The sequence below is a fragment of the Aplidium turbinatum genome, chromosome 9 (assembly GCF_918807975.1).
Source record: "Aplidium turbinatum chromosome 9, kaAplTurb1.1, whole genome shotgun sequence".
NCBI lineage: Eukaryota > Metazoa > Chordata > Ascidiacea > Aplousobranchia > Polyclinidae > Aplidium > Aplidium turbinatum.
In genome coordinates, this window is record NC_137480.1 from 6,899,871 (window position 1) to 6,922,101 (window position 22,231).

General features: G+C 38.5%; 1 protein-coding gene across 1 annotated transcript in view; it reads left to right on the top strand.

The window, feature by feature from the left end:
• The window catches only part of LOC145777327 (uncharacterized), a 37,844-nt gene extending 16,527 nt beyond the window's left edge, over positions 1-21,317 (top strand). Inside the window, exons 6-22 of the mRNA XM_082588683.1 lie at positions 1,168-1,305; positions 2,310-2,474; positions 6,474-6,593; positions 7,371-7,425; positions 7,890-8,072; positions 8,441-8,583; positions 9,041-9,235; positions 9,408-9,709; positions 9,891-10,361; positions 10,673-10,765; positions 11,507-11,668; positions 12,489-12,595; positions 17,177-17,350; positions 17,787-17,898; positions 18,231-18,406; positions 18,930-19,288; positions 19,608-21,317. Of these exons, the coding sequence (XP_082444809.1) occupies positions 1,168-1,305; positions 2,310-2,474; positions 6,474-6,593; positions 7,371-7,425; positions 7,890-8,072; positions 8,441-8,583; positions 9,041-9,235; positions 9,408-9,709; positions 9,891-10,361; positions 10,673-10,765; positions 11,507-11,668; positions 12,489-12,595; positions 17,177-17,350; positions 17,787-17,898; positions 18,231-18,406; positions 18,930-19,288; positions 19,608-19,627 (2,975 nt within the window). The 3' untranslated portion in view covers positions 19,628-21,317. The remainder of the gene's footprint in view (positions 1-1,167; positions 1,306-2,309; positions 2,475-6,473; positions 6,594-7,370; positions 7,426-7,889; positions 8,073-8,440; positions 8,584-9,040; positions 9,236-9,407; positions 9,710-9,890; positions 10,362-10,672; positions 10,766-11,506; positions 11,669-12,488; positions 12,596-17,176; positions 17,351-17,786; positions 17,899-18,230; positions 18,407-18,929; positions 19,289-19,607) is intronic.
• Positions 21,318-22,231: the final 914 nt, after the last annotated feature.

Here is a 22,231-nt window from a genome sequence, read left to right on the forward strand (position 1 = left end):
CTTATCTGCGCGCCCGCTAGGAGCGACTTATCGTATGAACCCACCGATGTATTGTGTGTGTGTTATCGTGTTGTATCAACAATAGTAATGTAAATATGGAACTAGTACAGTATTGCAGTTTTCGTCGCGCAACCCGCACATACCAGTCACAAAAAATATGCGGAACTGAATTACCAGGACCAGACGTTGTTGCGTACCAATTATATTTATTACTTGTTTCCAAATCGTGTTAGAGGAGACATAGACTTAAATGTAAAACTAGGCTAGCCCAACAACCTAGCAAAATCGCCCTTTTGAAAAACGCACAAAATAACCTTTATGACGTGACAGTATGTGTTCGCCCGCCCAGCTATTTTGAAAACTCGGCGCCTATGGCTTCTAGTATTCAAGCATAAAACGACCAAAAAAGCTCTAGCTTGCATTTTATTTAGCCTTGTTCTTCGTTACAAACTCTTTTGAGAGTAACACACCATTTTCAATGTTTGCAGTGTGCTGTGGTTACACAGTAGGCTATATACCCGACCAAGCTAGTATCAGGGATCTCTGAAGAACTTCTGAAGTTCTTCTCTGAAGTTATTCAGAGATCCATGCTAGTATTATCAAAATGTCACTGTTGTATGCTGAATTCCAGTAAGTTACGAAGCAGTTGTAAACTTCACGAGATTAAACCGCCCAAACTTTTCAAGTTTTCATATTGATTTTTCGTGGTTTCACTTTATTTGTAAAGATGAGATGGTGCAGCGGATAACTTAGGTTCAGCTAGCATGGTACGGCACACCCAATCTTGGTTCGACTCCTGACTTAGCTGGTTGTGAAAAACACCACTCACCTCTACCCAGTGTGTAATAAATTTGAAGAGCGTTGCTGCTAATAAAAGGCGACCTTAAGAAAGATACTGGCCACCCTACTCTTGTTGGTGCCGAACGCTTGGGATAATGAGAACCTTATCTTTTTATCCCTTAAATCTTAAGTTCAAGTATGGAGATTGGGAATCGTCTTTCTTTTACTTTACTCGAAAAAAGTATTAAAGCAGTAATGTGCAGCTAGTAATGCCGCTATTATTACTGTTTATTTAATTTTTTCTTTAGCAAAGTTGTAATTAACCATCTTACCATAACGATAAAAAATACAAATGATATATAGCCTATACCTGTTGTTAACAACCAGGCTCGAGCAAAACGGAACCCGCAACCTCGTTTTCAAAGAGTCCTTTTGTGATGAACACCTCACACATGAAGTTCGCAAATGGCCTGCGCTCTTACGGCTCTTCCCCTACGCAGAGTTTGGATAAATCGTTCTCACCAGGTAATGTTTGGAACCTTTACTGCTTTTTCTGATTTCATGAGTTGTTTTCTCAAATAAAAGTACTGCATAAACACTAGGTTGATTTGTTGTTGTATTTGCTAAAGTTTTGCAATTGCTGTTGCTGAAAAAAAGCTCAAAAGCTCCTTAAAAATACACGGGAAAGAATACGTCTTGTTAATTTTTTTTATATAACTGTCACGCTTGGCAACATGGCTTGTATCATTCAGTAAGCACTCGCATAAGTTGGATGTGATACATTTTTAGTGCCATACGCACTACGCAGTGTGTTTTTTGTTGAACGTATTGTATTTGCCAGAAGTGATGGAATAGGAGTGGTTGTGCAATTTCTTCAACTTTTTCGTTGTTTGTTAAGGTTTTCCAAAAGTCGGTAAGATGTTAATGAAATTATATGCATTTTGAAACCGACTCAATTATAGAATGCAGCAAGCGTTTTTGCTGATAAAAATCAACCAAACCCAACACTTCGCTGTTGTTTGCAATTCAATCTTTTTAGCTGTTACAATGAAGGACAGCTGGGAATCATGATGTTCGAAACTCATGATCAAGTTGCAACGCAACAGCATTTCAACTTCTAAATAACATGTGTCGGTCGTAACAAATTTAGCTATGCGGTTTATTGATTGTATTAGTTCTGTTGATGTTGGATACTCAACTAGATCCAACCCATTCAAGTCATTGACTAGGCTTTAAAACAAAACATACGAGAATTGTTGAAAAGGGGCGATCATCCTGACGTCAGCACTACCTGACTAAAGCAGCGGTTGAGATTTATGTGGCATGAATTAGTGGTGCGATACTGATAAGCCCAGCCTCATGGGTGAAACACGTGGTGTCTATCGCTGTCAATTCTTGCCACACTCGGCTGCCGAGAAACACATACGAGAATGTCACTTTGGCAAGCAAACAATGAAATGTTTGGTTAAGCTCATTGGGACTTGCGCTCCATGCGTGGTTGCTTCATTACATTGTTTACCTCCACATAGCGTCAGCAAAGAGCCGGCGGTCTAGGTCTGTGGATATTCGGAAGAATAAGCGATCATCGAGCAAGGAATCCCTTCAAAGTATTGATAAAACCGCTCCGGCTGGGTCGTCTACCTCTAGAGGTCGCTCTCCAGCCGCAAGGGAAACGCTGACTTGGAAAAGCAAAGGTCTACTGCAAGCTTATCTGGAGTTGGCATTGATAGTTGCATTCCATTCTTCAAATTAATTCATTTTTTCAGCTATTGTCTGTAGCACATTGACAGCTCGTCTCTGTAGCACATTGACCGCACGAACTTGGGCTTTGCACGTTCCCAAATGGTAAAAAACATCACAGTTTTTGCCTGATGAGAACTTGTTTTGATGTGATCAAGTGTTTCAAGCTAGTTTCAAGGTTCATTTACACTTGGTTTCAACAGAATGCAGTATTTGTGGCTCTGTTATGTCATCTTTGGGGTCTGCTACTATTCGGCGAGTCCGATTCGGCGAGTCCTATTCGGAGAGTCCGATTCGGAGAGTTTCTTATTCGGAGACAGCCTTTTTCGGAGAGTTCCCTATTCGGAGATTTTTTGAAATTTTTTTTAAAAATTATTATAAATTATTATTATTATTAATTTTAAAAATGAATTATTTAAAAATTATAGGTTTACTTTAAACTGCCACTTTGGTTTTAACTTCATCTTTTATGGCAAACGCTATTTGGCAACTGTCTTTTTTTAGTTGACACGTTTTCGCGGAGACTTTGTCTCATTAACCCCTATTGTTAATCATGAAAACTGTTGTTTTGATGTAAAACACATATGTTGAACGAACCCAGACAACAAAATCCGTCATTTTTACATTGATTCGAACGTCTGGAGACGTTGAATCAATGTAAAAATGACGGATTTTGCCAATTGGGAAGGCACTCAAAGGTAAACACTGGATAAAATGCAAGAATGCAAAAGAAACGATATTGTGGAATAAAATACAAAATTCTCTAAATAAACAGAAGAATCGGACATACATCTCTCTGTTATCATCTCTCATTTTTAATGTAAAAATTCCTTTTGTGGTCCCTTTGTCTGGAACAAATAAAAACTGTGCTGTTGAAATTTCCGATTGTAGTTTTGGTCTCAATCTCATCATCATGATTCGGAGTAAGATGTTTGTTAGGTGATTCACAAGGCTAATTGCTCTGTGGAGTGAGCATTCTGTTGCTCCGGTTTTCTTTGGTAAAGTTATGAATATGGAACGTACCATATCACTAGGGTCTTTCCGGTGTCATAAATATGATTTAAGATCTCAGTGGTTAGGTCTAAACCCCACTCATCTAAAGCTTCGAGAATTTCAACTATAAAAGAAACGATATTGTGGAATAAAATACTAAATTCTGTACTGTAAATAAACAGAAGGCGTCGTTGGATTTAAAATTTTGTAATAGTTGAAGATTCTAATATATTCTAAGTTTGCATGCAGAAGGCGACGCAGGATACATGTCAATTTTATCTGAGCAAACATTAATAGTTCAAAAATAAATTTAATTCGCTGTTTAGTTTTAAGATCTCAATGGTTAGGTCTAAATCCCACTCATCTAAAGCTTCGATAATTTCAACTATAAAAGAAACGATATTGTGGAATATCCTAGTATGCGTATCCTAGTCAGCTAAAGTTCTCTTTTCTACACGATTTCAACGTTCAGCGACGTTAAAACGATGTAGAAACGGCAATTTCTGCTGGTTGAGATAACTAGGCTACGGTATTTCAACGTATAGCGACGTTAAAACGATTGGCCACACATTTGGTTATCTGTTACTACAATGTAAAAATGAACTGTTAGGCTAACTGGGTTCTTGGAACAAATTTTTACTGGTCGGGATAACTAGGCTACGGTACCCGATAATTTCCTTTCAATCCAAGCTGTAGGCCACACATTTGTTGATCCAAACTACCAGTAATCATTTTAACTATTCAAAAGTACTAACTTATAGACATAAACATGATTTTTTTTCTTTTGTAACATCTTCTTTTTTTTATTTTTCCTTCATATCTTAAATTTTTCTGAAGGTGTTGCGGCCGTGCCAAATTTCTTTCAACTCAATCACTTACTTCGGTCACAAGCACGTTTTAACGTTCGCGTTTTGTCGCTTCTACGTTTTTCTCGACTTTTGCTGTGTTGACGTGTATTGTTTTTGATATGATGGTCACAAATAAAAACAACTCAACTGAACTGACATGACGAATTTTCATTTAATTGTTCAAACATTTTATTTGTATTTTCTTTGCACGATTTCAACGTTTAGCGACGTTGAAGCGATGTAAAAGCGGCAATGATAAATAGGCTACGATACCCGATAATTTTCTATTTTTTTTGCACGATTTCAACGTTTAGCGACGTTAAAACGATGTAAAAACGGCAATGATAATTAGGCTACGGTACCCGATAATTTTCAAAAAAAAAATTGCAAAAAATCTCCGAATAGGGAACTCTCCGAAAAAGGCTGTCTCCGAATAGGGAACTCTCCGAAACGGGCCATTCCGTCATTTTTGCAGTGGTAACTGTATCTAATTCCTGGTGCAGAACCCAGAAGTAACCTTGTAATATCACCAGCTTGTTGCTCCCAAGTGTAAACGTTCCCTGTGACCACACGGCTTGAAGACTGGTGTTGGTACTTTGGTGTTGTCACTGGCTGGTGGGCATGGTTTATACATTCTCAGCATGAACATTCGTAAATCATCTTTTCAACCGATTTTTTGTTGTTGCTTGGTTCATTGGATTGTATGCATGCACATTCTTTCCCCGGCCAACGAATCATTGACGTCTACGAACGTTGATTAAATGTAAAAAGGGACTGATTTGTTGGCTAGATCAGTGGTAAAGAAACCAACCAAATGATCGATTTGTTTTATTTCAAGAACAATGCTCTTCAATACCTGGCAAAGTTACAAATGCACCTGCGGTAAATCTACAGCCGACCAAATTTGGAATTTCACAATGTTAATTGTATTCTGGTCAGTGGTCAAACTGGTCATCTTCCATAAAACAGATATATTGTGAAATTTCAACTGGAATTCTCGAAAAAAAAATATTAGGGTTAGCCTACAGCATCGTGCCATGGATATTTTGCTTCGTTTTCTGAAATTCCAAATTTCCTTATTAATCTAGTTGTTAAGAATCGATCATGTACACATTAAAATAACGTAAAGGGTTTTTTCAATCCTAGAATAATATTGAAATCTTTGAGAGTTTTAATTTTCTTAGATATTAACCTGTCTGGCGTTAGTTTATCGATAGGGTATGCAATAAAGTACAAATTCATTCAGACATTTGTGCTTGTTTGGGTAGAAAAATTATACTTTGCCACGTTATACAATATAAATTTTGTTGCAAAAAAATGCTTTAAACTGCTCTCCTAAAGATGAAAGCTTTTCGTTTTAACTTGGCCCATTCGTGAAGTTTTGTTTAATGATATTACAAGCATACGATGGCATTATGCAAACAACTCTAATTTATACGATTCAGTGTATGGTTGGTCCAAACTGTCGTTCAACTGGTGGTTGGAATCCTACAGAATGACCACACAACTGCACGTGTGGTGATTCAGTGTTTGCATCTCATTGCATTTGGCGATTTGCTATGAATTCTTTATTTTTGAAGATACATTTGGTAGGAATGTTGCCTAAAGATTTATTTTAAACACAATCACTGACTGTTTTATTTAAATTATTTCATTTTCTGCCTTAATGTTTTAAGTATTTTACTTACATCAAATTTCAATGTGTACTTTACGTGGTCATCACTTGCTTTTCTTCACGAGTGTTTCGTTGTTAGTTCAGCATATTAGTTAAGCTTTGACCCGTTCTTTATTTGTATTCTTGGCTGGAAATTTGTGAACTTTTGTTCGTTCGGTTAGTTACTTCATTGAGAAGAAAAAACTCATCAGAGATTTCTTTTTTTGGAAGTTGATTGTTTCACACGTCCCTACGTTATTATTTGTCGTCCGTTTATTCAGTTGGTTTTGATCAGGGTGTCACTTCAACTAAATCACACTTATGCTTCTGCAAACAAAACGATCACTACTAACCCAGCATCCATCCCGTGCCTTGTCACATGAAATACCTTTACAACCACCGTTGGTAAATTAACTTTTCATCGTACCTGGTTGTAATATCATAATCATTCTATATAGGTCATTCATCCCCACAACCAACGGAACCAATCAATATTAGCACTCGCTTGCTGGCTCCTACCAAGGCTTCGATGGCCAGGTCAAAGCACGACTCAGAAGAGAGCAGCGGTTCCACGCACGGTATATCCTCCTATATTTTGTTCGCTTTCTGAGATTTTCTGATTTATTTTAGTACTATTTCTCAGTTGAGAAGTCATAGTGAAGTGTCAGCTTTAAACCTTGCGTCGTGCTTGGATTTTTATGGCGAAACTCGCAAGCCTCGCTCACTCGACAGGACCATTATCACAACAAACTCGCTGATTTTCGAGCAGTGAAACTGCTGTATACATGTAGTTTCTCACATATATTAGTTGGCTATCGCAAGCAATTTCTAAAAATGCACAGAAATAATAATCGGATATTGCAAGCAATGGAAGCTTTACTAACTGTATTATTGATTTTATCTTTGCACCAAGTATTGTGCATCGGCGAGGACTTGCTACTTAGTACTGGTTTAAAATTATATGATAGTGAAATAGAGTGTGGGGTGGTCGGAATTTTGAAATCAAGTTGTCTTGACGACACATGATGCTGAAATATTCGGCTTGAGTTTTTAAAAGGATTTCTGGCAACGATTGAAGCAATTAAAGTTTACATAGCTGATGAACATGTATTATAACGTGATGCAGGGCTTAAAATAATTTGAAAATGCGACAATTAAAAAAAAATGGAAACCCTTGAAGCATCAGGTCCTCCAACTAGAGATCACAACGTTGTCTTCAGACTGCAAAGCGCAGTAGCAATTAATAACTTTTGTCGTCGTCGTGTGAGCCTCTGGGGCCGAGAGTCTATCCTTTTACCACCCCAGATTCACGATGTTTCCGGACTACACTAGAAGAATAACTTTTGTAATTTTAGCAAACACCCCACTCAGAAGCAGAAGCATAGACAGGAAGCGGCCATCGTCGGCGAAGTAAGTTTGTTTATCAAAATCTGGTGTTACAATTATATTCTTCAATTTTTAGCATTTCATCAAAAGGACAGAATAAATGACTGCCTGAAAGTGCATGGTTACAACTCAGGTTGCCTGTTCCGCTGTTTTCTCGCGGAATTGGGCTAGTTTTATTTCCATGTCGCGAGAAAATCTTATCAGTTGCTGGTTTGGTTTTCTTTCATTTCGAACGGATTTTCGTAGAATAAATATCATTTTTGCTTTAGTTTACAATTTTCTGTTTTTATAACTTTAATTTGCACTAATTTTCTAAATATTGGGTTTGTGTTATTGCTTGTATCGATTGAACTAGCTTTTTTTTATTCTATTGGCGCTTGAAATTTATAATAAAAAAACGTCTGGCAACACTACTTACAACCCTGGCACTCATGAGTGCTGCGTTGAATGCGGCTTTGTGATAACGAACATCGCTGTCGTGCTTCTAGGTCGGATGCAAGCAGCAGTTCGTCCACTGTGTCTTCACCTCGCGTTCAAAACGACAAACCAAAGACAAAAAGCAAACGTGACCCGTCGCCATTGCTGGAGAAGAAACAGAAACCTCCGTCGCCCAAAGCACAAAGTTCGGTCACTGTTTCAAGCGGGTCACGTCCGCACTCGCCTCTGTCGAGGTGAGCTTGGAAAATCGATGATGACAGCTGTTTCCATATTTGACCACATTTTTCCGTGTTCATTCTCCACGCTTAGTGAATAGTTGACTGAAGCGTCTAATAAAATAATATATAACATTATTTGAGTACGGTACAGCTTGATATCACAATGAAAACTTTAGATTACAACATACTAACCTTTATCAGCTTGACGAATGTTTAGTTGCCGTAACTTTATATAAATTTTCAATGAATATTTGAATATGCAAAGTCGTATGTAGTAGCAAATGCTTTTGATGTAGTTTTTTCTAATACTATGTTCTTAAATATTTCAAATATTGACAATTCTGTCAACATATTTAGTAATTTTGCTGTTACTTTTCACCTAGGCCCCGCAGAGCACCATCTCCTATTCCTTCCTTGACTTCCACTCCAAAAGAAGCAAAAAAGAGATCTCCATCTCCTTTCAAGTCTTCTCCTGGCTCCAACAAGTCTTCCTCTTCCTTCGGAACAAAAACAACTCCCGCACGAAGTGAGTTGGATTTAATAACGTACTGTACATCTTAAAGCTGGGGTTATCGAAAGCAACTGCCCATTACTTAATGATGCAGACTGATTTAATTTCATGTTGAAAGGAATAAATCTTGAAAAGGTTGTGGTTGAAGAAGGTTTTGTGCTATGAATGAATGACAACTTTACATTTAAAAATTGTGATCAGGTTTTCATAATCCCTGACCCTTGCTTGCCGTTTGGTTGCAAAGCAAACAGCCGATATGTCGATAATAATTTGCTGTGTCTTGTTTATCGTGTGCCCTTGTAGTAGGTTGCATTTGCTGGCAGAATGTTGGCCGTGAAAGCAGCTGACATAACACTTACCGGTACTGTAGTATGTGGAAACCTACTTGCATCTAACTTATCAGTTAAATTATTATTTTGTGTTTCTTGTTTAATCTCCTCGTTTTTTCCTCAATGCTCTCTGTTCCTTGCAGATGTTGTTCCTTCTTCCAAGTCAACTCCTCCTGTTATCAAACAAACTCTTAGACCGACCAAGACTCCATCTCGTCCGAAATCCTCCTTTTCACCAGCAACGATAGCTAAATCCCTATCCGACAAGCTATCACGTAAAACCACCAAACAAACCGGAAAGAGAATGGAAGAGAGTGGCGGTGACGTAAATGTTACAGGTGGAAGAAAATTTAATATGACAACTTGAAAATACAGTTTAAGCTTTATATTTGTGTAAAATGTGCTCAGAAATGTATGTTTGATTGGTCTTTCATGGAAAACACTACTTTAACAATTTGGGAAAACTTCCTTCGTCTGGTAACACTTGTCTTGTTTATTTCATGTATTCAGTGACTCTTTCGTCCGGTCATGATGATAATCCAGAATCTGTGAAGAAATTAAATACAACATTTACCGTGTCACCTCCACTCAATACTTCAGCATCCCACCAAGTCACAACTCCTCCAGAAGCATCTGTTGTGAAAGATTATTCCAAAGAAGAAGTTGCTAATGAAAACAAATCTCAAGAAGATTCTCACCAACTTCTCACTGAAAACACAAAGTCCTCACCGCTTGAGGAATTGAGCAAGGAAGTTGTTGCCTCCGAGTCCTCCTTTCAAGAGCAATCTACAGCTGGAAGCGAATTTGTTCCGGTGAGTATCATGATGACGTAGCCACGATGTGAAGATGCAAGAGCTGGATGCAATTGTAGCAGCAACTGGCCATTATTTCAAAGCATTATTATCAACAGTTAACCTGTGTCACTGTCAGTTAAGCATGTTATGGTGTTTATTTAACCATAAATTAATATGTTTGTATTCATGTGATTTTTAGATTGCATTTTCAATTGAGGACGCTAATAAAGATGCTATAATCTTGGGCACCGATGCAGCAGATAGTGATCTTCATCTTTTTCAAGACAATCCCAAGGAAACAATATTGGTTTCAAACCCAGAAAACTCTCTTGCTGATGAGATCCGAGAGACGGAGGTTGCAAATAAGGTACTTCATATGGAAGATCAAAAAGACACCTCTTCCGAGATTGTGGATGCAACCAATGATAAAACGCCATCCTCCCAAAAAGAAGAAGAGGTTGAAGAAGGCACAACCAAAGAAGAGCAATCAGTATCTTCCCCTGTTCTTCAAACTCCAGAAGATCAAACTGATATAAAAGCAATCGAATTGAGTGAGAAGGCTATCTTGGAGGCACAGGAGGAAATACAAGATGAAGATCAGGCTTCACATTATGGCTCCACCATCCACCAAGATGAAAAAAGTTCTACAAATGTAGATGATACTAATCAGGTCTGACTAAACGCATTTTCCTTGTTATGGTTAAATTTTGTTCAATGATTGTACAAACAAATGGCTTTGCTTTCCTCCCAGGCAAAAATTTTTGGACATCAAAAAATCTGTTGACTTCAACGTTCATTCCAGAACACTGTTTTTACTTTTACTTGCCACTATATTGTAAACGCATCAACGGTTGCATGTCGAATAGAAATGAATTTTTTTAAAAATGTTTTTTCAACTTGACTTTTCACAAAACTTTGCCCACTTTGAATCTGCCCGCAACTTACTCGCGTCTTTGCATCATTTCTACTATTTCTTGACAGGCGGATGAATCTTCTCAAGCTTCATCTACTGACCAAGCAGGACCACTCAGCACAGCAGACAGCCCAAGCGCGGCTGCTTGCGGCAAACAAGAGGTGAGTGTTGTCTACAATGAAGCAATTGTTTTGCTGTGGCTGAGGTTACCTGAAATTGGTTGTGGGCTGTGGTAATAAGATACCGCCATTCTTTCTAAACACCTTTCAACCCTTGCTAGAAGTTTAACAATTCCAGAAGAAAAACTAGTTTAGTCGCAGTCACCCATCAAACTTTATCCTGGTTCATTGACCAAGTTGTCTTATAAACAAGTATCACGATGCTATCAAGAAATCCATCAAGTGTTTAATCCTATTTCAATGACCCATAAAATTATATTTAACGCTTTTCAATCTTTCACGTTCTTTGAAAGATTTGCGAGAGAGATTGCACTCAGTTTATATCAAAAGCAGCTACTTTCACTTGTTTGTTGAGTGATACATTGTTCAACGCAAACGTCCATTTCTTCATTTCATTACCAAACTTGCTATCATGAAAATACCAATAATAATGTTTTATGTTGCGCCCATTGCGACAACATACAGAACACTGCCATCACAGATGCGATACAACAGAAATCAGCAAGGGCATACAGTCATCGAGTCAGCTGCTCCCAATTATTTTGGTATGCCATTAAGTGTCTTTACCGACACAACTGCGTGATCTGAAGCGGTGTCGAACTCGCGTCCTTTGAACGTCGCGCTGACGTTTTTATCATTCGGTCACGCAGCCGACAGTGTTTAAGTTTGCAAGATGGAGAGAGAGATGTTTTTGTTTTGTTTCCTGCAAATTTATCTTTTTAGGTTGACGACGAAAATCTTGAAGCCAATGAATCAGGTCATAGCAAAGCATCGCCGATTATCGAAGCCAAGCCATCCGAGGACACAGAAGACAAGCAAGCTCCGAAAAATGATTCTCCTTCTGAAAAATCTTCTTCCTCAGAAGACCAAAAGAAAAAAGAAAAGGTGCGTTAATAGGGGAGGCCTTTTAAGACTTTTTCGTCATTTGTGTAAACTTTCTTGGGAGGATAGCTGTGTGTAGAATCTACAATTTTTGAAGTTCCCTTGCTGGTCGTTGTCATTAGCTTGAGGAAGTTACCAGTAGCCAGGGTTTATTGTGTGGGGCTAGACCACATCATCACATAGCATGGAGTGGAACGACATTATGTCCAATCATTCGACAGCAGACTGCCGTGGTTATTTTTTGCTTCAGAGGTGGCATACAGTAGTTTTTAGCAGGGTTTGTGGGGTCGGGCGAAAAATATACGACTCTGATTCCTCGATTTGTGACTGACGGACTCCGGGCACGCCAAAATTTTTCCGACTCCACAGCCCTGATTTTTAGAACTTAAGTTGAAAAGCACTAGATCATTTCTTTCTTGCCAATTAAGTTGCTGATAATCATGAAATGTACATCGACAGCGATTCAACTGTTTCACCTTGTTCCAGTTTCTCACCAATTATGGCCCTGTGGTACTGCCCAATTGCAACACTGACAAGATTGAATAATTAATATAGTTATGTATTTCCGTTGTTTATTTTTCACTTCCTTTCTGCACTTATATGCGTTGTCGTTTAAATTAAGTCTCGCTGCTAGCATGGAAGCTACACTGTCAGAACACCAGCACAGAGGCTACATTAGTGTCGTTAGCGAATCCGAAATATCGCTGTACTAATAGATGTCCATTGTCCAGACATGTCAGTTTCACTGTCAGAACACACTTTTCAATTTCTGTCGTAGTTTTGTGTTTTGTCAACCAGCGTATTTTGTTTATTTTCCTTGCAGAAAGTTTCCCCTGAAGAGCAAGCTTACAAGGATGCCATCGCAGCCAAGAGAAAAGAGATGAAAGAAAAAAGAGAACGAGAAGAAAAAGAGAGACAAGAACGGCTCAAGTAAGTTTAAGGTTGACATCTGGTACCTGATGTCGGGAGCAAGTCTTTTAGACGCTGACAGTTAGGCGCTGGTCTAATAGGCGCGCACACTGTGGCGTCTGGATATTTAAGTGCGGAGCACTGTGGCGCCCGGTCATTTAGGTGCTATTCCTAATAAAGTCTGTAGATTGTATCAGCTTGGTAGCTTGCCAGAAAATTATATCATGGCTTCAGAGAGTGAAGCTGCTAAAACCGGCAATGCTTTTCACACAAAATGTTATATTGAGCAGAAAAATATATTGTTGTTTTATTGATTGATTACTGTTTTATTTGTTGTTAGTCCAGGTTTGCGTTGGTGAAAGCTTTATCAATAAATTATTCAAGCTTCCGAACATTATTGAGTTCACTTTTTAGTTAACTCTTTCGCGACCACGGACGTATACACACGTCTTGGGATTTTTGCCATGATGACCAAGGAAGTATCTCTACGTCCAAGGTTAAAAGGTAGCCTATTTCAAGCAAAAAAAAATAATGTAAATGATGGCAGATCCATAGTCTTTGCCTGTCCTTTTTTAACTAATTAAAAAAAAAAATTTGGCGGTGCAGTTATCGGATGAGGACTTCTTAAAGATGGGTACACAGTGGATTTTTTTTCTTTCACTCATTGGAATTGGCAGTCAAAACTGGCTAGGCAACCCCTTACTTTGGAATTTCTCGATCAAAAAGACTGTAGGCTAAATTACGTAAACTTTTTGCTTAAAATTTTCCAAATTTCTCCATAATCATTCTGCTGTACCTCCTAAAGCATTGCGCGCAGAAACGAAGTAAATTTTTTCTCATGTGCAGAATTGTTTTGGCATTCGATTAAACTACATATATTTTCAAATTATTTTATCATGCTTGGGTAGTAAAGATTATAATGAAGTAGCCTACACTTTTCTGCCAATTTTTAATTTTTTTAGAAATTAGAAAAAATACCGTTTGGAAAGTTGCTAGTTGTACATACAATGTTTTAAATTTTATTGCAAAGCTTTGCATCTTCGGATAGCTGAAGGTGTATGCTTTCATTTGATGTCAAGATTGTGCGTCTACGTCGATCACATGACATGTTTTTACCGCGTAAATACAACAGATTTGTGTGAAAAATGTCTGGTAATTTAGATTAAATATAAATTACTTCTGTTCGGGATGGATTGGCCATGTGACGAGAACGCGTAAGACGCTCTACTACTGTTCACATGAATACATTTCTACAGGGCATATAGGCTACACCTTGGCTACAAGTTGCAAGCATAATGGTGAGACTTCGCTCGTTATTAAACCTAGTCCGGGTTTTGACGGAAAACTAAGTTACTCTTCACTCAAGCCTACCGCCCGCTTGAGTACAGCCTATGGTACATTTTTTACTGATGTTTAGTTATTATTTGACCTAACTAAAAGTGAACTCATACATGTTCGGAAACTTGAACAATTTATTGATAAAGCTTTTGCCGGCGCAAACCTGGACTAACAACAAATAAATGCTGAACACGCGCATTAAAAAAACAACATATTTTTCTGTTCAATATAACATTTTATGTGAAAATCATTGCCGGTTTAAGCAGCTTCACTCACGGAAACCATAACATATTTTTCTGTTCAATATAACATTTTGTGTGAAAAGCATTTTCGGTTCAAGCAGCTTCACCCATATATTTTTCTGTTTAATATAACATTTTGTGTGAAAAAGCATTGCCGGTTTAAGCAACTTCACTCACTGAAGCCATGACCAACAACGCACACGCATTAACAAAACAATATATTTTCCTGTTCAATATAATATTTTGTGTGAAAAGGATTGCCCTACGCCCCTACCTACCTGCCAAGCTGATACAATTTACAGACTTTACTAGGAATAGCACCTAAATGAACGGGCGCCCTAGTGCTCCGCACCTAAATATCCAGACGCCACAGTGTGCGCGCCTATTAGACCAGCGCCTAACTGTCAGCGCCTAAAAGACGTGGACCCCTGATGTCACCCTCTGAAGATACATGCTGTGCTCATGAACAATCGAACGAACTTAAGAAGTTGGAACTTATCGAATCAGAAATCTCTTTCCTTGTGGCATGCTAACCTTTATCGATTTTTGAGTACGGCAAGGAGCAATACAGCGCAGACCACATCATCATCTGCACCATCCATCGCACACCAAACAGGGCGCTAGTAGATGACCAAACAACACAACAGTTGAACACCTGCTCTAACAAGCAGCCTGAATCACCTCCACTGCTCAAAAGTCGTAAAAAGTAGAACCCCTCGATCTTTGGTCTGGCTCAAAAGGGTTTATATGAAGAAGACCAATCTGCTTCCATACTTTCCCATCTTATCCTCATGTTGAATCGTGTCAGGGTTAGGGGAGAGTGGGGTTAGTTGGAAGGCGGGGTTAGTTGAAAAATTATCATTTTTTTAACTCCCGATGACTTTTTTAAATATTTACTGCCAACATGTGAAGTAGTTTATAAAAACACATAATCCATGTTAGTTTCGATTTGTTGAGTCAAGTTATGTCTGTTTGGCAGACAATTTTGTATTTTCTTACTTTCGAAGTAAAATTTTTGGCGTATTAAAAAACATCTTATGCGTCGATATCGTTAAAGATAGGCAAACGTTTTTTGGTGTGTGTCAGCTGTAGGTGTTCTACAACACTAAGAAATAAACAAATTTTAGTCCAATGCACCATGCTTGAATATTTTAGGAAAATAGTTTGTCATATGCTAATGGGGCTAGTTGGAAAATAGTGGGTGGGGTTAGTTGGAAAATGTTTTGATAACGGTATGGTTATGCAGTATGATACGAGTATATTGTCGTGGTATGATAATAAGTAGTATAAGCTCCAATTTACTTGTTTTAAGCAGACATACATTGTAAAACTTTAATTTGAATAACTTGGAAAGTGCTATAGGCGGCATCACAAGTTTTAACAATGCGTTTATTTAAAAAATGTTTTTACGATGATTTGGTGTAGAATTGATTGCATTTTGGTTTTAAAGCAAGTAAACATATTTTCTTACAACCCCATGTAAATGTTTGTTGGTTGAAAAAATAGTATCCAGTTCATTAGTGGGCATTAAACTGACGTTTTTCAACTAACCCCAGGTATGGGGTTAGTTGAAAAATCAATTGTATGTTTTTTTATTTTAAATTTTCATGAAAAGCTGAATTGACTCAATACTTATTTTTGGTTGTATGATAAGGGACACCATAGGTGATAATTTAAGCAGCTTCAAGTTGTTAGGTTATGCACCATTTTTTTTTTAAATTTCACTTTAAAAAAAAACTTTCCGACTAGCCCCACGCTCCCCTTCTTGCTTCCTAAATCATCAGTTTTAAACTTGTTACAAGTTTACAAATTATTTGCCAGAGTGAATCTAACCAGTGATGAACCATGATACTCTACCACTGCTAGATTTTTACTCCACCAAGGGCAGTTGGTCTGTCAACGCTGGAGGACTCTACCATCAACTGGCTGCTCGAAAAATGTCCAGATATTTGACCCGATGAAATGTCGTCAAAAACAACTGCTCATACGAAAGAAGTGGTGAACGTTTGGTTCGATTGCTTTGCGAGGAATGCTTGAGCATTCGAAACTAAATCAGTGACCTTAAAATACACTGCTGAAATCGTCGTAGACGTTTCCAGTATTCGCACGTTTAGCAGCAGATTAATGTATTCTTCTGCAAATGCCTTGCCGGAGCCAAGCATCGACGCGCTCAGTTGAATTTGTAGTCTAAAATTTTCTTTTCTTATTAATTCATGAATAATTATTTTTGTTTTAACCATGGCGATCTATACTACTGGCCTTCCCAACGTGGCAACAGCCAAACAATGTGAGGGCCTATTAAGTTTTGGCAACTAACAGGTATTAGGCGTAAAAAAGGCGTTTTTGCATGAATTATTACTAAAAACAAATACTTCTGGATTAGAAAACGAATTTTTTAACATACTGAGTGTTTTGAAAGTTGGGTCACTCTTGATTTCATGTACCTTGATTCTGTTGATATCTTGATTCTCATGGTATTCTTAACATGTAGCTATTGTCCTGCTTTCTTGCCACATATTTAATAATATTACATCTTAATTACGTTTTGGCACTGTATTTACAATTTTTAGGCTAAAAAACATTATTTGAGCAATGAAAATTGCTGATTTCATGTTGTAACACTTATCTCAGTCGGTAAATTGAAATTTTGTATAGGCCCCCACATTGTTTGGCTGTTGCCACGTTGGGATGGCCAGTAGTATAGATCGCCATGGTTTTAACCCTACTGTAACATTGAATTGAGTGTTTACCAAATTGAAATATTAGAACGCCCAATAGCCCATCTTCAAGAAGGATACCACGCAGTCCACTAATGCAATAACGTCCTCATGGATTGGCTAAATAAAAACTACTTGAACTTGCAGCGAAACATCGTCATTCGAAGCACCAACAAAATTAAAAATTTATTTTGAATCTTTTTTTTACTCTATATACGATTTGTATAAAGAATAAGCATGAAACAAATCTGTGTCTCATATTTGTGTCTTTTCAGGATCTGTGTCTCATATTTGTGTCTTTTCAGGTTGGAGGCTGAGGAGCAGGCGAAGAGGGAAGAAGATGCGCGTAGGATGGCAGAAGAAGCGAGGATGGAGCAAGAGAAGCTGGAAGAGGAAGAACGAGTCAAGAAAGAAGAGTTGGAAAAGAAAAAGAAAATGGAAGCTGAAGAGATTGCTAGAAAGCACGAGGAGTTTATGAAGTCAGTATCTCATTCACGCTTTCAGAAAAGTAGCTTTAACAATTTAATGATTTTTCGTTTTTGAAAGATAAAAAGTTAAGCATTTTGGTAGTTGGGTTTGATTTATTCGTACATCTTATTCTAATTCGATATTGTATAATTTCCCTTTTTGGCATTTATAGCAGCTACGATTTCTTACATCATCTGGCACGGACTTGGACCTGGCCTGAATGCAATCCTACTGTGTTTGCATTTTGGTAAAAGTGGTCCGTCTCACCGTCTGACATAGCCCGCCTGCGGTCTACAGTATATCCAGTTATCCACAGCCATGTTTTTGGCTGGGTTGCTGTATATTGCCGTGCCGACCAGCATCATAGGATGTCAACGTATCTTTGATTTATTAACAACGTCAACAACGTGTTTTCTTGTGTAACCAATAACCATTGATCACTTGCAGGGAACAACGTGAAAAAGCGGAACAAAAGGCGCGCGAAGAAGCGGAAAGACTCCGCAAGGATCGAGAAATAGCGGCTCAGAAGAAGGAAGAGGAGAGACTAGCTCGGAAGAAGGTCACCGCTCGTTAAAAACAACTTTTGCTTGCTAGGTGTCTTTGTATTTTTTTTTGTTTGGTTTCATCAAACTTGGTCAAAGTGGCTGCCGATTTTGTTGGCCAAGTGATCTTTAGGTTCCAACTCCACACTCGTAACCCATGATAATTTGCATGTGTTCTTGACTAACAGCTGCTGTACTAACAAAAATAAATGAATCTGATTCCAAATTCTGACCTTCAAAAGAGGCTGGTTCAACGAAACGCCAATGCTTCTATGAAAATCGTTTTTTTACTTCTGCTCTGTACCTTTGTGTTTGTATGTTCTTTAAATTAAATGCCGCTTTTCCACAGAGACTAGAGATGATTATGCGACGCACACGTGGAGGGGATTCCCCCACTAATAACCTATCGAGCAGCAACACGCCAACCGGTGGTCAATCTCCCGCTAACGTTACGCCCATTGGAGGTCGCTCGCCACAAAATATATCACCAACAACAGTTGAAACGAAAGCTAGCGATGAACCAAGGTAGAGACTTGAAATTGTCCATCAAGAGCTGTTCAAATGAAAACTTCTTAGTACAATTGCGGTGAAGAGCCTAGAAACCTTGCAAACAAAGTCAACGCACTTTTGTTTCAGTGATGATTTACCTGTAAATCTATTAAAGATCCTTACTCACACAGCAAAATCCGTCATTTTACATTGATTTAACGTCTGTAGACGTTGATTGATTCAAATTTGAATGTAAAAATGACTGATTTTGCTGTCTGGGTATATTCCTGATATTATTCTCCTCTCGCTTGAATCATGATATGGAGCCCCCAGTGCGTACTGTTAATTTCCTAAGCAGTCTTTTGTGCGCGTTGTCATATTTCAATCTCTTTTATGCTGTTTCCCCGTCTTTTTTTAGGTCTTCCTCTTTTTCTGTTTTCCAGCATCAATCGTTGGACAGTTTTACCTACTTACTGTAAATAACATTTTTGTGTTTGCAACGTGCCTTTCAATTTTCAAAATAATTTTAAAATTATTCTACAAAATCTTTTTTCCACAGCTATACCTTGCAGACCTCCAATCCCACGAGTGCGCAAGAAGTGCGTGTGGCGCCATCTAGCGGCGACGCTGTCTCAATTGACATCGCCACTATTCCCATGGAAGCAAGCAGCAATCTTCAAGTGAACGGTTCCCACCTCCCGCAGAAACCTTTTATTGCGTTCGAGGACAATGTCAAGGTTAATGGGTCACTTCAAAATAATTTCGTCCCCATCGATGGGGCTGACCTGACCCTTAGCAATGACCCAGACCTCTCTGCATCCGTTTCACTCAAGACTCCCAACCACGTAGTGGGGCTAGAGAGTGAGGATACCCACCCTCTCGGCAGACCCATGGAAGACACGAACGAAGTTCCAACTGGTAAGTAGAAACGTTGCAGCCATTTGACGTAAAACTCTCAACTTTTGATCAAAATCAATTATATTGTACCGGTTCTGCCAGGGACGTGGGCGGTTTGTTTTTAAATTTGCTTTGCAAAGATTATCATTTCTGTTGTCATAGTTTTACCCCCAAGACGTATATATAATGTAAAAACGTGTCTTTCATATGATAATGCAGATATCATATTTTATTTACATTGTCACCGCATAACTTTTTTTAATTGTAGAAACTATTCAAGAAACATCTGATGCTTGATGCTCATTTTGGTGCTAAATCATTAAATTTCTTTTAATTTCAGGTAATTTGTTGGAGTTGTAGCTAATTCAAGGATGCAATGCCCCTGTGGCAAGGTGCTACCGCGTTCAAAAGAACTTCCCGGCCAGAAAAAGTCGCCAATGTGCATCGCTTCAACGTCTGGTGACTTTGAAGCAATGTAATAAACCACGACTTTTAATTTCTCGATTTTCACCTATTCACTGCTCCCATACGAATTGGTCGTATATTCAGTGGTTTTACGTCGCTTACAAGCAAAATAACGTGTAAAGCAACCAAAGCCTATCGTTGGGCCTTGCTTTTGTCTGTTCATAATATAATCATAGTTTAGTTCAACTGACTTTCGTTTTGTTGATGTCTAAAACACGCTGAATCAATGTAAACATTTAACGACTTTACATATTTGCATTCACCCAGATAACAAAATCCGCCATACATTGAATCAACCATGTTTTACATTGAATTAACGATGGTGCGTCAATGTAAAAATGATGGATTTTGTTACCTTTGCAGTTATTTCCGTGGAATAAGTACAATTTGTATGTCCTTAACATTATTGTCGAGTTTTTATGAATTTTATTGTCATCTCCAAGGCAGGTTTTTGATCCAAATCCTTGTCGCTTTCGCATTAATTTGTGGTCAACTTGCGCTGCGGTAATGTTACAAACGTATCAGCGTTTTATTTTGTTTTTAGCTATGCTAATCTACAAAGAATAGAAGGTTGTGTCGAACTCATCCCAGTCAGCAAATCAGTCCATTTTTGCATTGATTCAATGTGTTTTCAACGTTGAATCAATGCAAAAGCTGACCGAAATGTTGGTTCTTTGGCATCTTAAAAGTAGACATTTACAAACCAACTAGCAAAAATTGTCATTTTACATTGTTTGGCTATTTGCTGATTGTTCTATGTTCCTAACCAAAATTCATTTTTCAATGTAACACTGAGCTAATGTGTTAGCTAATATGTGAATATGGTTTGCGAATCACCCGACGTTGAAATGATGTAAAAAGTTGCAATTTTTGCTGTATACTTTCATATTTAAATCTAGACCATTGAGCCAGCTTCAACCCCATTGCACTTGAAGCTGGCGTCTTCCTCATAGTTGCAACTTTGTGAAACAAGTGCGTCTGCTGGGGTTAGATTGATGTTAAAACGACGTTATTCTCATGACGTTACTTTCAAATCACACGTAGCCGCTTTTAATTTATATCAAACTGATGAAATATATGTCCGACATCTTTGTTGAATGCGTAGTTTTTTGTCTTAATCTCACAAGGCGTCTCTGCTCTCTGGTTAATTATTAGTTGAAAAAATGACGGATTTTGCTCTCTGGTTAATTGAAATCCCTCATTTTTATATTGATTCAACGTCTGCAGACTTGAATCAATGTAAATATGACGGTTTTTGCTTGCTGGTTATTTTGTGATTGTAATGCATTGCCATCACTTTGCAAGTTGTTTTACTGTTCAAATACAGCAAACGCTACGTGATTTTTTACGATGTCTTTAACACTGAAAACCTCACTAAGGATTTTCTATTCTCACATTTACTTAAAAAATTGCTAAAACACAATGTACGAGATATCCTTGGAACAACGCAGATCTCCTTTCAGAATAAACGTGAGGTTTTATTTTTGTTTCACAAACGATTATTTCAATATCTTAGTTGATATGATTTGGTTAATAAAAAATAATAAAATGGTTTGAAAAAGAAAAGAGCAGAACACACACTATGAAAATGGACTCTCTGATCAGATGAAGGTATTATATGCTAGTCCACACCCTTGTCGTGTATCCCAGACGGTAGGCACTTTAACATGCAGATATCCAATCCAGCACGAACCAATCAGAAGCTACGCTGTTCATTACGTCATCAAGGTTGCGTTCTTCTTCTCTCGTTTGACTTGTAGTAGCTTAGATTGGCAATGCCTCCTCGTGCAGCCAAGATACGGTAGTTGGGTCCAGTTGTCGAATACCAGTGATTCCTCTTGGGGGTCGTAAGATGGAACATTCGTGGAGTATGTGTTGCATTGTTTGTTCTACCGCTCCGCAGACACATATCGGCGAATTATGCAACCCCCACCTAAACAGATTAGCTTCAGTACAGCCAACGTCACATCTGATCCTGTTCAATGTGACCCATGCCTTTCTTGAGAGGTCTGCTCCAGGAGGGATGGAGAGTGCTGGCATAACTGAAAACTGGGGAGGGATATGTGGCAGCTCGTTCCATTCTTGGGCCTATGTTTCCATGCAGCTGAAGTTCTTATCCACAAGTTGTGTAGCATATCGATGGAATGGGCGCCTTGATGATAGGCGTTGAGGTCTGACTGGTCCATTTGTTTGGGAGTGACTGTGGAGAAGGTGTTGAGGATCGAGTCTCGCATGTAGAGCCAGTTTGTGAGAGGCTTCTTCCCTACGGACATGAGCAGGAGCAATGCCAGCCAAAGTTGGCAGATAAGCAGTAGGTGTGGGGCGGAGACAGCCAGTGATGATGCGCAAGGTGTCATTAATGCATACATCCATCTTTTTTGTGTGTCTGCTGCGGTTCCACACAGCTGAGGCATATTCGGCTGAGCTGTAGACCAAGGCTAGTGCACTTGTACGCAAGGTTGATGCTCGGGCTCCCCATCCTGTTCCTGCTAGGCTTCT